At 42.5% G+C, this 12,521-nt stretch overlaps 1 protein-coding gene across 3 annotated transcripts in view; it reads right to left on the minus strand.

The window, feature by feature from the left end:
• noc2l (NOC2-like nucleolar associated transcriptional repressor) overlaps nt 1-12,521 on the minus strand; it is a 152,046-nt gene that overhangs the window by 17,817 nt on the left and 121,708 nt on the right. For all 3 annotated transcript variants that reach the window (XM_060938295.1, XM_060938296.1, XM_060938294.1), the window contains exons 16-17: nt 5,348-5,461; nt 2,157-2,289 (exon numbers count right to left, since the gene is read on the minus strand). In XM_060938295.1, coding sequence (XP_060794278.1) covers nt 2,157-2,289; nt 5,348-5,461 — 247 coding nt within the window. The remainder of the gene's footprint in view (nt 1-2,156; nt 2,290-5,347; nt 5,462-12,521) is intronic.

Below are 12,521 nucleotides of genomic sequence, written 5' to 3' on the forward strand. Positions count from 1 at the left end.
GCTTCACCATGACCCAATTCAAGATACTACGTCATGTATCACATGGTGGGTTTTCCCCATTCATGCAAAGCATTGTGGGATACAAATTTGAAACAGGAGAGAAAAATGGAGGATGCGAATGAAATGTGAAAGACCGACTACAGTAACGGAAAGTGAGAAGAAAAGACGTTATGTTGCAAAGGAAAGGAAACCCAGGACCAAACTAATAAATATCGGCGGTCAGCGAGCACCTCGGTGTGATCAGCTGTTCGTTTAGTGACAGAATTTTGTAACTGTCAGTGCACGGTCAAAGGTAAACCTGTAGATGGCAGTAATGCAACACTGTGGATGCCAGCTGCTGTAAAACCCAAAAGTAGTAGGAGACGATGACTTAGGTAAACCTGCGCATGCGCATACAGACTTCCTCTGTCTGCTTGACTGTGTGAAGCGAGCGATTTCATGCACATCATTTGCTCAGGAATCCCCTCAAATTAAATAACTTCCCAGCCACAGAATGGCCTGATATTTTGTGAGATATTACAGAAATAAACATGTATCACAATGACCGAATTTCAGAGGGAACTAAATTTCACTGATTTTATGAGATCGAAAGGCCGTCTAGCTTTAAGAAAGACCTGCAGCATGTCTCGGAAAGCACGGCTTGTTCTTTACTTTCACATGCACTCAGCTGTGGGACATGAAACAGACAAATGCGCCCTTCCAAAATCACATCCAATTCATAGAATTTATCATAGATGAACTTTGATCAAATAGAAACATCTCCAGAATGACCACTAGAAATCGGAAGGAACAGAGCTCTATGTTGAGTGCCAGAGCAGAGGATTTGAATCATTCTGAAAATGGAATTGTGGAAAATATTGAAACATTTTTTTCCATGAAAAATAAAAACAACCTTGGTAAAATCTGTTTATGCCTTTTCATTCAGGTATTTTTTTACAGACTAAGGAGGAAACAAAATTAATTTAATACGTTTTACAGTGGAACTGTAATGGAACAAAGTGAAGGAAATAATTAAGGGGCTTGAACAGCTTCTACAGTATGTCTACACCCATACCCTAGCCTGGGAAATCCCATGCTGCTTTGCACAATCGTTCCGATCTGAAAAGACAGCATGGAAACTATGGTCTAAAGGCTCGCCTGAGTTAGGGAGCCAATCAGAGAGTGGGGAGGGGTGGAAAGACGGTGACGCATACTACTCGACAAACGGAAGCTTGTAGTTTATTTGGGACTGTTTACGGATCACATTTAACATGGCGGCGAGCGATACGAACCAAACTTTCGATCAAGCTTTAGACACTGTTCTGAATAGTTTAGAGCGAAAGTTTGTTTTAAAAAAAAAGAACAGTGTTTGGCGTTACAGTCTTTCGCCTCTTCGTCACTCTAACTACGTCACCGGGTACAACTGCCATGATTGGCCATGGGCTACGTATACGCCAAAGGATAGACATTCACAACGTCCAATAAACGGCCGTTGACAATCGTAAACCACACCTCCCCTACGAGAAATTCAATAGGCGGATTCCAGACCATATTTCACTTGTGATATGGTCTGGTGTTAACCAGACTACCCATACCCCCCCCCCCCCCCCCCCCCCCACCTACTAACTGTTTACCTGCTTGTTCTATACTCCAGAAAAATGATAAGCTCCATCAGCTCACATTCCTCATTTGACCTGAATTGTACGGTTAACTGGACTGAAAAAGGTTAATGCAGTCCTGGTGCAGCAAATACAAATGACACAAATCAGCACCATGCTCCTTAGGTCTAGATCTCAACCCTTAACCCGGAGTCCTCTCCTGACTGACCCAGTAAATGACACGAGAACAGAGCACGGCTGAAAATGTGAAACTCGCAGCATATGTACAGCAGACTGAGTTATGACCTAAGGAATCACCCGAACACCTGTGGAAATCAGTTCAAGCGATTGTCTCAAGTCTACCAACGGTGTGTGTGTCTGAAAACTGTGTGTGAAAGTGCTGTGCCCTTGAACAAAGCCCTTAGCTGCTCTGCCACCTCTCCCCTATCAGACACTGCTGTGGCTTTGTTTGGGGGGGTGGGGGTGGGGGGGGGGTGTACAGGATTGCGTTAACTGGCGAGCCTGATCTGATGCTGATGTCGAAAGAAAACACATGCAGATGAAATTTAAAAACATTACCTTTACGCTTTTGGATGAGTTCACCACTGTCTGAATCACTGTCTGACTCGAAAAGCCCCTTGAACTCTTTCTTGTCTTCATTTTTCTCTTGGATCTTCTTGCGTTTGATTTCAGGGAGGTTCAAGTCTTCCATCTACAAAAGAAAAAAAAAAGGTTTAAAATGACAAGCTTGAAGAAAAAACTTTATAACTGGTAACATTAAAAGCACAATTAAGCAGCACTGAGGTCATAAATTTCCTTTTCCTCCATATTAAGTTTAATACTTGATTATAATAATTGCATCTGGGTTGGAGTAGTGGTTCTAATAACAGCTTTTTCTTTCCATGTGTGATTTCTAGACCTTAATACATCTTAAAGAAAACAACGTCTCGAGCAATTTCAGATGTTGATAATTAAAGCTGTACTGCCTTTCAGATTTTTCAAGTTTAGGTCATAAAAATAAATTTCCCCTAACACCTAATTATTTTTGTTTAATGGACCGAAAGCTACTAAATTCGAATCACAGACTTCCAATTTTATTCATTTTTAAATAGAACAATTAATGAATTTAGGGCCACGTGGCCCCTAAATGATCTGCTATTTTTTCCTGCTTCACCATGACGCAATACAAGATGCTACGTCATGCATTACATGGCGGGCTTTCCCTGTTCGCGTAAGGCATTGTGGGATACAAATTTGAAACAAGAGAGAAAAATTGAGGACGTGAGTGTGCGAATGAAACGTGAAAGACCGACTACAGGAACGGAAAGCGAGAAGAAAAGACGTTATCTTGCGAAGGAAAGGAAACGCAGGACCAAACTAATAAATATCTGCGGTCAGCAAACACCTTGGTGTGATCAGCTGTTCGTTTAGCGACAGAATGATGGAACTGTCAGTGCACGGTCAAAGGTAAACCTGTAGATGGCAGTAATGCAACACTGTGGATGCCAGCTGCTGTAAAACCCAAAAGATGAAGACGACGACGACGACTCCGATAAACCTGCGCATGCACACATGGACTTCCTCTGTCTGCTTGACTGTGTGAAACGAGCGATTTCATGCACATTATTTGCTCAGGAATCCCCTCAAATTAAATAACTTCCCAGTCACAGAACGGCCTGATATATTTTTTAGATATTACAGAAACAAACATACATCACAATGACCGAATTTCAGAGGGAACTAAATTTCACCGGCTTTATGAAATCGAAAGGCCGTCTCGCTTTAACAGTTATTCCGTGAAATTAAGTCAGATATGAGCTGATAGCTGATGAGGCGCGTAGTGCGGAGTTGGCTATAAGCCATGTACAACTCGATTTTGTGGAATAACTGTTTTATTCTATCCACTTTCACTGGATTTTGAGCACCAGAGCATTCATTTTTATTTTTTGCAAAATTTGATCAATAAAAACTTTATACAAAACATCTGGAAAAATCATTTCCGCTTAGAATGTAAACAAACTGGTGAAATGACAGGAGCAATTTGTGAAAAATGCCATAATAATAATTCTTGGAAAAAAAAAAAAAAGATACGTTCTTACCATAAACTACTTTTATTCCATATTTTGTTGCTTTTTTGGGGGGTGGGTGTTTTTATTTCGTCCTCGGTTGGTTCAGCAACACGCTCCGCCATTTTGTTTTTCTCTACTCACGGTATATGAGCTAATAGCCTAGCAGTAGAGTAGCCAAACAGTGTGCGCGATTGCTCATATCCAGTGAATGTGGATAGAATAATACAGCATATCCCTCATCAGGGGCGGCACGGTGGTGTAGTAGTTAGCGTTGTCGCCTCACAGCAAGAAGGTCCGGGTTCGAACCCCGTGGCTGGCGAGGGCCTTTCTGTGTGGAGTTTGCATGTTCTCCCCGTGTCCACGTGGGTTTCCTGCGGGTGCTCCGGTTTCCCCCACAGTCCAAAGACATGCAGGTTAGGCTAACTGGTGACTCTAAACTGACCGTAGGTGTGAATGTGAGTGTGAATGGTTGTCTGTGTCTATGTGTCAGCCCTGTGATGACCTGGCGACTTGTCCAGGGTGTACCCCGCCTTTCGCCCGTAGTCAGCTGGGATAGGCTCCAGCTTGCCCGCGACCCTGTAGAACAGGATAAAGCGGATAGAGATAATGAGATGAGATCCCTTATCAGCCTGTCTTTTTTTCTCTCCCCAAGTTAATAATACAAAAAAAAGGCAAGTTGCTGCATGGTGCAGCTGTCCTAAAGACCTTTTACAATGGTGTAAAACTTAAAAAAAGAAGTATAGTTTTACTTTTGATTGTTACAAAGCACTGACACTGGAGACTCCTTCCCAAAATACCAAGTAAACATCTCCTTACTGAAAACTTCACCATATCAACAATTACACGTTTTGTCATTGTTTGCTTTGGTTATGTGGAAAGAAACGAGCTGTTACTCCACAAATAATAACGTAGGTCATAAGATCAAGCCCATTAACCTAAACCTGTGCTTCATCAGTCACATTCAAGAACAGATTCAATACCACTATGGTTTCATGTTTTTAGGAATCCCTGTAAGGAACTGATACTGATCCACTTATTTAAAGAAGAAGAAAAAAAAAAAAAAAAAGAGATGAAATCTGAGAGTGCTCGTCTGTGTCCGTGTGTGTGTGTGTGTGTGTGTGTGTGTGTATGAGAGATTTTCAGAAGTGCTATGATGGAGGTGGCGGCAGGCAGCTCCAGTGGCATGAGGAGGAGGGGGAGGAGGGAGTAATCAGATCCGGGTGTGGGGGCTCTGGATCAAAGCCTGGGCCGCAGCCCTGAGCACTCTAATACTCTTCCTGCATCCCTCGCTCTCCCCATCCGAGCCTCCTCCGCCAATCTGCCGCTTCCCCGACGCCAACACTCCGCCTGGTGTCATCTCCATTATCGCCTTATGGACATGCTCCAACTCCAGTACGCTCTCTCACTCACTCACTCTCTCTCTCTCACACACACACACACAGACAGGCAGGAGGTGGTGTGTGAAACATTAAACTGCTGCTATACTTGGAAGGTAAGGTTAGTATATCTGCGTTTCCTGTGGGACTCGAATCTTTCTCTTCATCAGATCGACAGTACATTTAAATTTAAGTACAACTGCAATCGTGACTTTTTTCCACACAGGACAGAGTTAGACCAACACCAGGCTTGCCAGAAGCCATGTTGCTATAAATTGGTGTGTGTTCATGTATAGTACTTATTCTATGGTTGAGTAACACTTACTCTCTCTTTGCCTGAAATCTCGAGTTGAATCTCCTTCTCTCGTAACTTCTTCCACTGGCTGTAGTACCTGATGAGAGGAGTTCCTTCTTCTGCGACCTGCTTCTCCCATGTAGCCTGCCACATACACACACAAAATATACACACAGTGCTGTGAAAAAGAATTTGTCCCCTTTTGATTTAATTATTTATTGTACCATCATCATACTGAACTGTTTCAGGTCTTTACACAAAGACAAAAAAAAATAAATCAGACCAGGAATAACTGACTGGCAGACTAAGGATTAGATATGAAAGAATTTCAGCAGATTTTAAAAAATAAATAAATAAATAAATAAATAAATAAATAAATTGTGCACCCCTACTCATTCCTATTTTTTTCTGTATTGTGACTATTTTCTACATTGTAGAGCAATACTGAAGACATCACAACTATGAAATAACACATGGAACATATATGGAATTATGTAGTAAACAAAAAAAAGTGTTAAAAAACTAAATATGCTTCATATTTCAGATCCTTCAAAGGAGCCAGCGTTTACCTTAAAGGAACAGTCCACCGTACTTCCATAATGAAATATGCTCTTTTCTCAATTGAGACGAGCTGCTCCGTACCTCTCCGAGCTTTGCGCGACCTCCCAGTCAGTCAGACGCAGTCAGACGCGCTGTCACTCCTGTTAGCAATGTAGCTAGGCTCAGTATGGCCAATGGTATTTTTTGGGGCTGTAGTTAGATGCGACCAAACTCTTCCACGTTTTTCCTGTTTACATAGGTTTATATGACCAGTGATATGAAACAAGTTCAGTTACACAAATTGAAACGTAGCGATTTTCTATGCTATGGAAAGTCCGCACTATAATGACAGGCGTACTAACACCTTCTGCGCGCTTCGGCAGCGCATTGATACGGAGCTCAGATATCAATGCGCTGCCAAAGCGCGCAGAAGGTGTTAGTACGCCTGTCATTATAGTGCGGACTTTCCATAGCATAGAAAATCGCTACGTTTAAATTTTTTTAACTGAACTTGTTTAATGTCACTGGTCATATAAACCTATGTAAACAGGAAAAACGTGGAAGAGTTTGGTCACATCTAACTACAGCCCCAAAAAATACCATTGGCCATACTGAGCCTAGCTACATTGCTAACAGGAGTGACAGCGCGTCTGACTGCGTCTGACTGACTGGGAGGTCGCGCAAAGCTCGGAGAGGTACGGAGCAGCTCGTCTCAATTCAGAAAAGAGCATATTTCATTATGGAAGTACGGTGGACTGTTCCTTTAAGGACACTTTGCACACTACTGGCATTATCTTAACCAGCTTCATGAGATAGTCACCTGGAATGCTTTTCAATTAACAGGTGCCTCATCAAGCCCTTTTCAACAACTTTAGGAATCCACATTGTCGAGAACCATTCAAGTAAGTAAAGAGAAATGACAGTCTATCATTACTTTAAGATATGACGTGCCTTAATTAATAAAAAAGAAGAAAAAACATTAAATTAGAAGGTGTGTCTAAGCTTTTGACTGGTGCTGTGTGTATATTATGTAAGAGTTAGAGCCTCTGCATGCTCTTGCGACAAGGCTTTCGCAGATAGCTTTTCGCAGACAGTTGTAATTTATCGTTAAGCGGGGAGTAATAGGCGTGCGCGATGTTATTCACCGTCACAACGCAAGGGGGCGCGAAGTCGCGAAATCGCTAGGAGTAGTTGGTGGGTGTGGTTAGTGGAGTGTTTATCCTCCGGTTACTTATAATGACTAGAACTGGAGTCGTATAGATGTATGTACTTCCTCACTTCCTCGATCAACGGCTCTTCGTGCTGCTCCATCTTCGCTCGTGTTTTTAAAAATGGCGGTCGTGAAAACAAACCAAACCGGGAAAGTAGGGAAGCGGAAGTGTGTGTACAGCGGATGTAGAGTGGACTAATCAGAGCCCTCGTCTGAGACGCTGTCTGCGAGGCTTCTGCGGTGGTCACAATTTTTGGGAGGTGCGCGCAGAGCGTCTGCGAAGGTGGGGGGGCTACGCAGACGCCATCTGCGAGGACTGTGTTGTCAGCATAAATTGGCCTTTATTCTACGAAATTGAGTCGGACATGAGCTGATAGCTGACGAGGCACGGTGCGCCGAGTCAGCTATAAGCCGTGTGCGACGAGATTGAGTGGAATAACTGTTTTATTCTATCCACATTCACTGGATTTTGAGAAATGGAGCATTTTTATTTTTTGCTAATTTGATAAATAAAAGCTTTATACAAAACATCCAACAAAATAATTTCTGCTTAGAATCTAAACAAACTGGCGAAATGACTAGCAATTTGTGAAAAATGCTATAATAATAATAATAATAATTATTATTATTATTATTATTGAAAAATAATAAAAGATATGTTCTTACCATCAAATACTTTTATTCCATATTTTGTTGCTTTTTTGTATTTTGTTTTCGAGTAGTTTTATTTCGTTCTCGGTTGGTTCAGCAACACGCGCCGCCATTTTGTTTTTCTCTACTCACAGTATGTGCGCTGATAGCCTAGTAGTAGAATAACCAATCGGAGCATGCGATTACTCCTATCCAGTGAATGTGGATAGAAATAATATTTCTCACACACACACACACACACACACACACACACACACACACACTGTAGTACAGAGACTCCAGTTTCTGAAGCATGAACCAGTTTCCTTCTGTAGCGAAAGGCGGCTCATCATGCCAGAGACGAGCTATAGCGAGAGGTCAGAAAGGGAAGATATCATATGATCTGATACTTTATTTTTCACTTTACCCTTTCGGTTCTGATTAGTGAAATGAAGATTTGTCCAGCAAAGAGTGCATTATTATCCCTGCTTCAAGTTGCATTGTTTTTACTTTAATACAAGCAGTCAGATATAAAGCTGGGACAAAGACTTTTCTGTAACAGGATTTTCACTCATTTTAGTTCAACATCCTTATTTTAGACAAGTAATTCAAACACCCATATCAGCCATGCAAAAAAGTGATTGCCCACTTTAAGCTAAATGGTTATTGCACCGAGCTGTAGCAGCAATAAATCACACGCAGTAGAGGAGGACCTGAGCCCACTCTTCTCTGCAGAATTTCTGGTGGGACCGCTAACAGATTTAAGTCAGGAGTCAGACAGTACCATTCCTAAAGCCTTTTTCTATTTATCCGCTTGGATATGGACTTGCTTTTGTGTTTTGGATCATCTTGCTTGCACACAGAGAGAGAGGAGAGAGAGAGAGGAGCAGTTTTTCTCTTCCACATCTTTGTGTAGAGCAAAATTCATGCGAGTCATCCAGGGCCTGAGGCAGCCATCACCCCATCGACACCATGTTTCACCGTTTGTGTGATGTTCCGTCTGTGAAATTTAATTTTCATTATGCCAGATCCAAGTCATCCAAAATGTCCACTTGTGACTCATCTGTCATTTGAATGTTATTGTAAAAGGCTTGGGGAGCATTTTTGAAACAAGCACTGATGTTGTTCTTGGTTGCCAATGCTTTCCGCCTTACTACTCTCCCATGAACCCCATTTTGGCCCGAGCGTTTCTTTTAGTGTGGTGTCATGAGTGCTGACTTTAGCTGACGCTACAAAGGCCTGCAGTTCTTTGGATGCTCTTCTGGGATCTCTCCTGGTTGAGATGTTATTGTGTCCTCGGGAGAAATTTTGGCAGGCTGACCACTACTGGGAACGTTCTCTATGGTACCAAGTGTCCTCCATTTGGAGATAATGGCTCTCGCTGCGTTTTGTTAGGAGTCACAGAACATTAAAATGGCTTTGTAACCCTTTCCAGAATTTATATTTTAACCCCGTTTTGCCAAAATCTCTTGGAATTTTTTTTAAACTATGTAACGCACAACTATGGCCTAATGGTGAGGGAAACAGCTTTGAGACCAAAAGATCATTGGTTCGATTCCCTGGACCAGCAGGAATGGCTGAAGTGCCCTTGAGCAAGGCACCCAACCCCAACTGCTGCCTGGGTTGCTCTGGGTATGTTGTACATCACTCTGGATAAGAGCATCTGCTCAATGTTATTAATGCAATATAATGTCAATATGGTTAGTTGAGTAACCAAGGGGACAATTACTTTTTCACGAGTTAGATTATGCATACCTTTGCTGTTTAAAAAAAAAAGTGTCAGGATCTCTTTGGTAATAATAAATTAACTTGTACTGTATTCCCTTTTATATGCAAAACCTACATCCTTTTTCCCCCGTAAAACTTACACAAAAATGTTCCAAACATACTAGAAAGCAAATTGTTAAATTTAATGCAAATCAAGGTTGATATGACCTATAGTTTGGGGAAAACAGGAGGAAATATAAATGCATACTAGCACTTGGGTTATCATCCAATTTAAATTCAAACGGATACATTTTGATGTGACTTGACCTTGATTATTCTCAGAGCTAAAAAAGAAGATAGTAAGATTGAACGGAATAGTGGAAAAAAAAAAGAAGAGTAATAAGGGTGTGGGGTTGGAGAGAGGAGCCAGACCAGAAGATTTCTCTCAACCTACCTTTAAAGGTCTTTGTGGAAGATATTGATCAGGTCAAATAAGATTTTCTAACCTCCAAATTCAATAGTCCTTAATAGATCTCGGCTTCCGTCATCAGTTATTGAAACTTATTTATTACAATTTGCGGTGGTTTGTAGGGCAGTGAAAAATGAATAGGAGTACAATAAAGAGTGCAATATCATTCTTTATTTAAAAAAAAAAGTAGCACAGATCCTGAAAACTATCTTCTTGAATTAAGTATCAAGTTAAAAATACAAAGAAATGGACACCACCATGTCTCAGGCAATTAAATAAAATTACAATGATCCAGAGCTTCCATGCTTTTGTAAAACCCGTAGCACTGTCCAGAAATACTAGAATAAATAAGACCATGGGTGAACATGTCCAGCAGGAGGAGTGGCACAAGCAGGGAAGGAGGGTGGGGAAGATGGCCTTAATTAAATTTCAGCTGTTTGCTGGACAGATGACCAAGGCAGCGTGCCAGGCAGACGTCCTGTTACAGTGGCGCAGAGAAGGTTGGCTTGCCAGTCCAGCTACTGAAGGACATCGCTCCTGCCGCCCAGAGCCGGCGACAGACGCACCCGGCGCGGTGCCACGCTGTCTGCCAGCACCAAGCTGCCGCACCCCCTCCACTCGCCTCCAGAGTCTTCTACATTACAGCGGGGGAGGGAGGAAGAGAAACAGAGAGAGGGGGAGAGAGAGAGCGAGCGAGCGAGTGAGAGACACCCCACCCCGTCTCTCCTTCATTTCTCTCTTAAACGGTCTTAAATATTTATCAGGCCTGAGAGCAGCTCCAGCCAGGAACAGTGGGGGGGGGAAAGTGGGAGTGGGATGGGGTGAGCTCCGGCAGGGTGACAGATGAGAGCGGAGATGAAGATGGATGCGGCATGGAGCTCGTCTTGGAAAGGAAACGGCTCCTCGTTTCTCTCCTCGCACCATCAGCGCTCCGTTCCTCCCTCCCTCTGTCTCGGTCGCTTCCCAAACCACTCCTGCTGAATTACCCGGTCAGTGCATATACACAGGACGCACGTGACTCTAAACAGAGCAACACTCCGAGCAGCTGCCAGATGAAGTGTTTGATAGCTACTATACTTCCTGTTCACTCCTCCTCACTGAGAGAAATGCTGTTAGGAAGCGTTCCCAACCCATCGCCACCTCCACACCAACATGCACTACAGATTTAGGGTCAGTCTCAGCTGTTGCAGTTCCAGTAAGTGGCCACGTGTGAGACCAGTCATGGCCATAGGGCCTGCGTGCGCAAACATGCACAGAGACATGTACACTCGCACTGTCCTCCGGGGCAGCCTGCGGGTGGGTCTGACCAGCTGACACCTGTATATGGTAGGGAGGCTGAGTGAAGCGGTTGTGGGTGGGTGGTGTGGATTGGAGTGAGCAATGAGGGACTCCGGCATGTTTTCACTCCTAAAACAGGCCCGTCTCTGTCTCAATCTTGACATACAGAGCACGAGCGTCTGGCCACAAACGTGGTCCGAGCCAAGAGAGAAAATATTTTATAAAGGAAAATATTAACATTTCAGAAATATAAGGAATAGCCATATGATGACAACATTGACATCACAGGACTGGGCAATATGGCAAAAATCTATAATGATACTTGAAAGCATCAACATTGTGACCAGGCCTGTGATGTTCCCTGCTTATGATTTATCATACTATATAATTGTGATTAATGATTTAATCTTTTAGAATAGATAGCCTGAAAAACGATAGTACATTTAGCATTTCCACCTTTTCAGTATTAAAGCTAGACTGACTTTCAGATTTTTCAAATGTAGGTCATAAAAAGAATTTTCCCTGTATTTAATTATTTTTGTTTAGTGGGTTGAAAGCTACTGAATTCAAATCGCAGGCTTCCAATTTTATTAGGTTTTTTTTATTTTTTAAATAGACCAATTAATGAATTTAGGGCCACATGGCCCTAAATTCTCTGCTATTTTTTCCTGCTTCACCATGACCCAACTCAAGATACTACATCGTGCATGACGTGGTGGGCTTTCCCCGTTCACGCAAGGCATTATGGGATACAAATTTGAAACAGGAGAGAAAAATTGAGGACGTGAGTGTGCGAAAGAAACGTGAAAGACCGACTACAGTAATGGAAAGCGAGAAGAAAAGACGTTATGTTGCGAAGGAAAGGAAACGCAGGACCAAACTAATAAATATTGGCAGTCATCGAGCACCTCGGTGTGATCAGCTGTTCGTTTAGCGACAGAATGATGGAACTGTCAGTGCACGGTCAAAGGTAAACCTGTAGATGGAAGTAATGCAACACTGTGGATGCCAGCTGCCGTAAAACCCAAAAGAAGAAGAAAAAGAAGGTGGTAAACCTGTGCATGCACACACGGATTTTCCCTGTCTGCTTGACTGCGTGAAGCGAGCGATTTCATGCACTTTATTTGCTCAGGAATCCTCTCAAATTAAATAACTTCCCAGCCACAGAATGGCCTGTTTTTTGGGGTTTTTTTTTAGATATTGCAGAAATAAACATATCACAATGACCAAATTTCAGAGGGAACTAAATTTCACCGATTTTATGAAACTGAAAGGCTGTCTAGTTTTAAGTACTACTGGAGGACATGATATCAGCTGTGCAGTCGGGAACTGCTTACTGGCAGTGGCAACTATGAAAACAGCTGGATATG

Source organism: Neoarius graeffei, chromosome 13 (genome assembly GCF_027579695.1).
Source record: "Neoarius graeffei isolate fNeoGra1 chromosome 13, fNeoGra1.pri, whole genome shotgun sequence".
NCBI classification, from domain to species: Eukaryota; Metazoa; Chordata; class Actinopteri; order Siluriformes; family Ariidae; genus Neoarius; species Neoarius graeffei.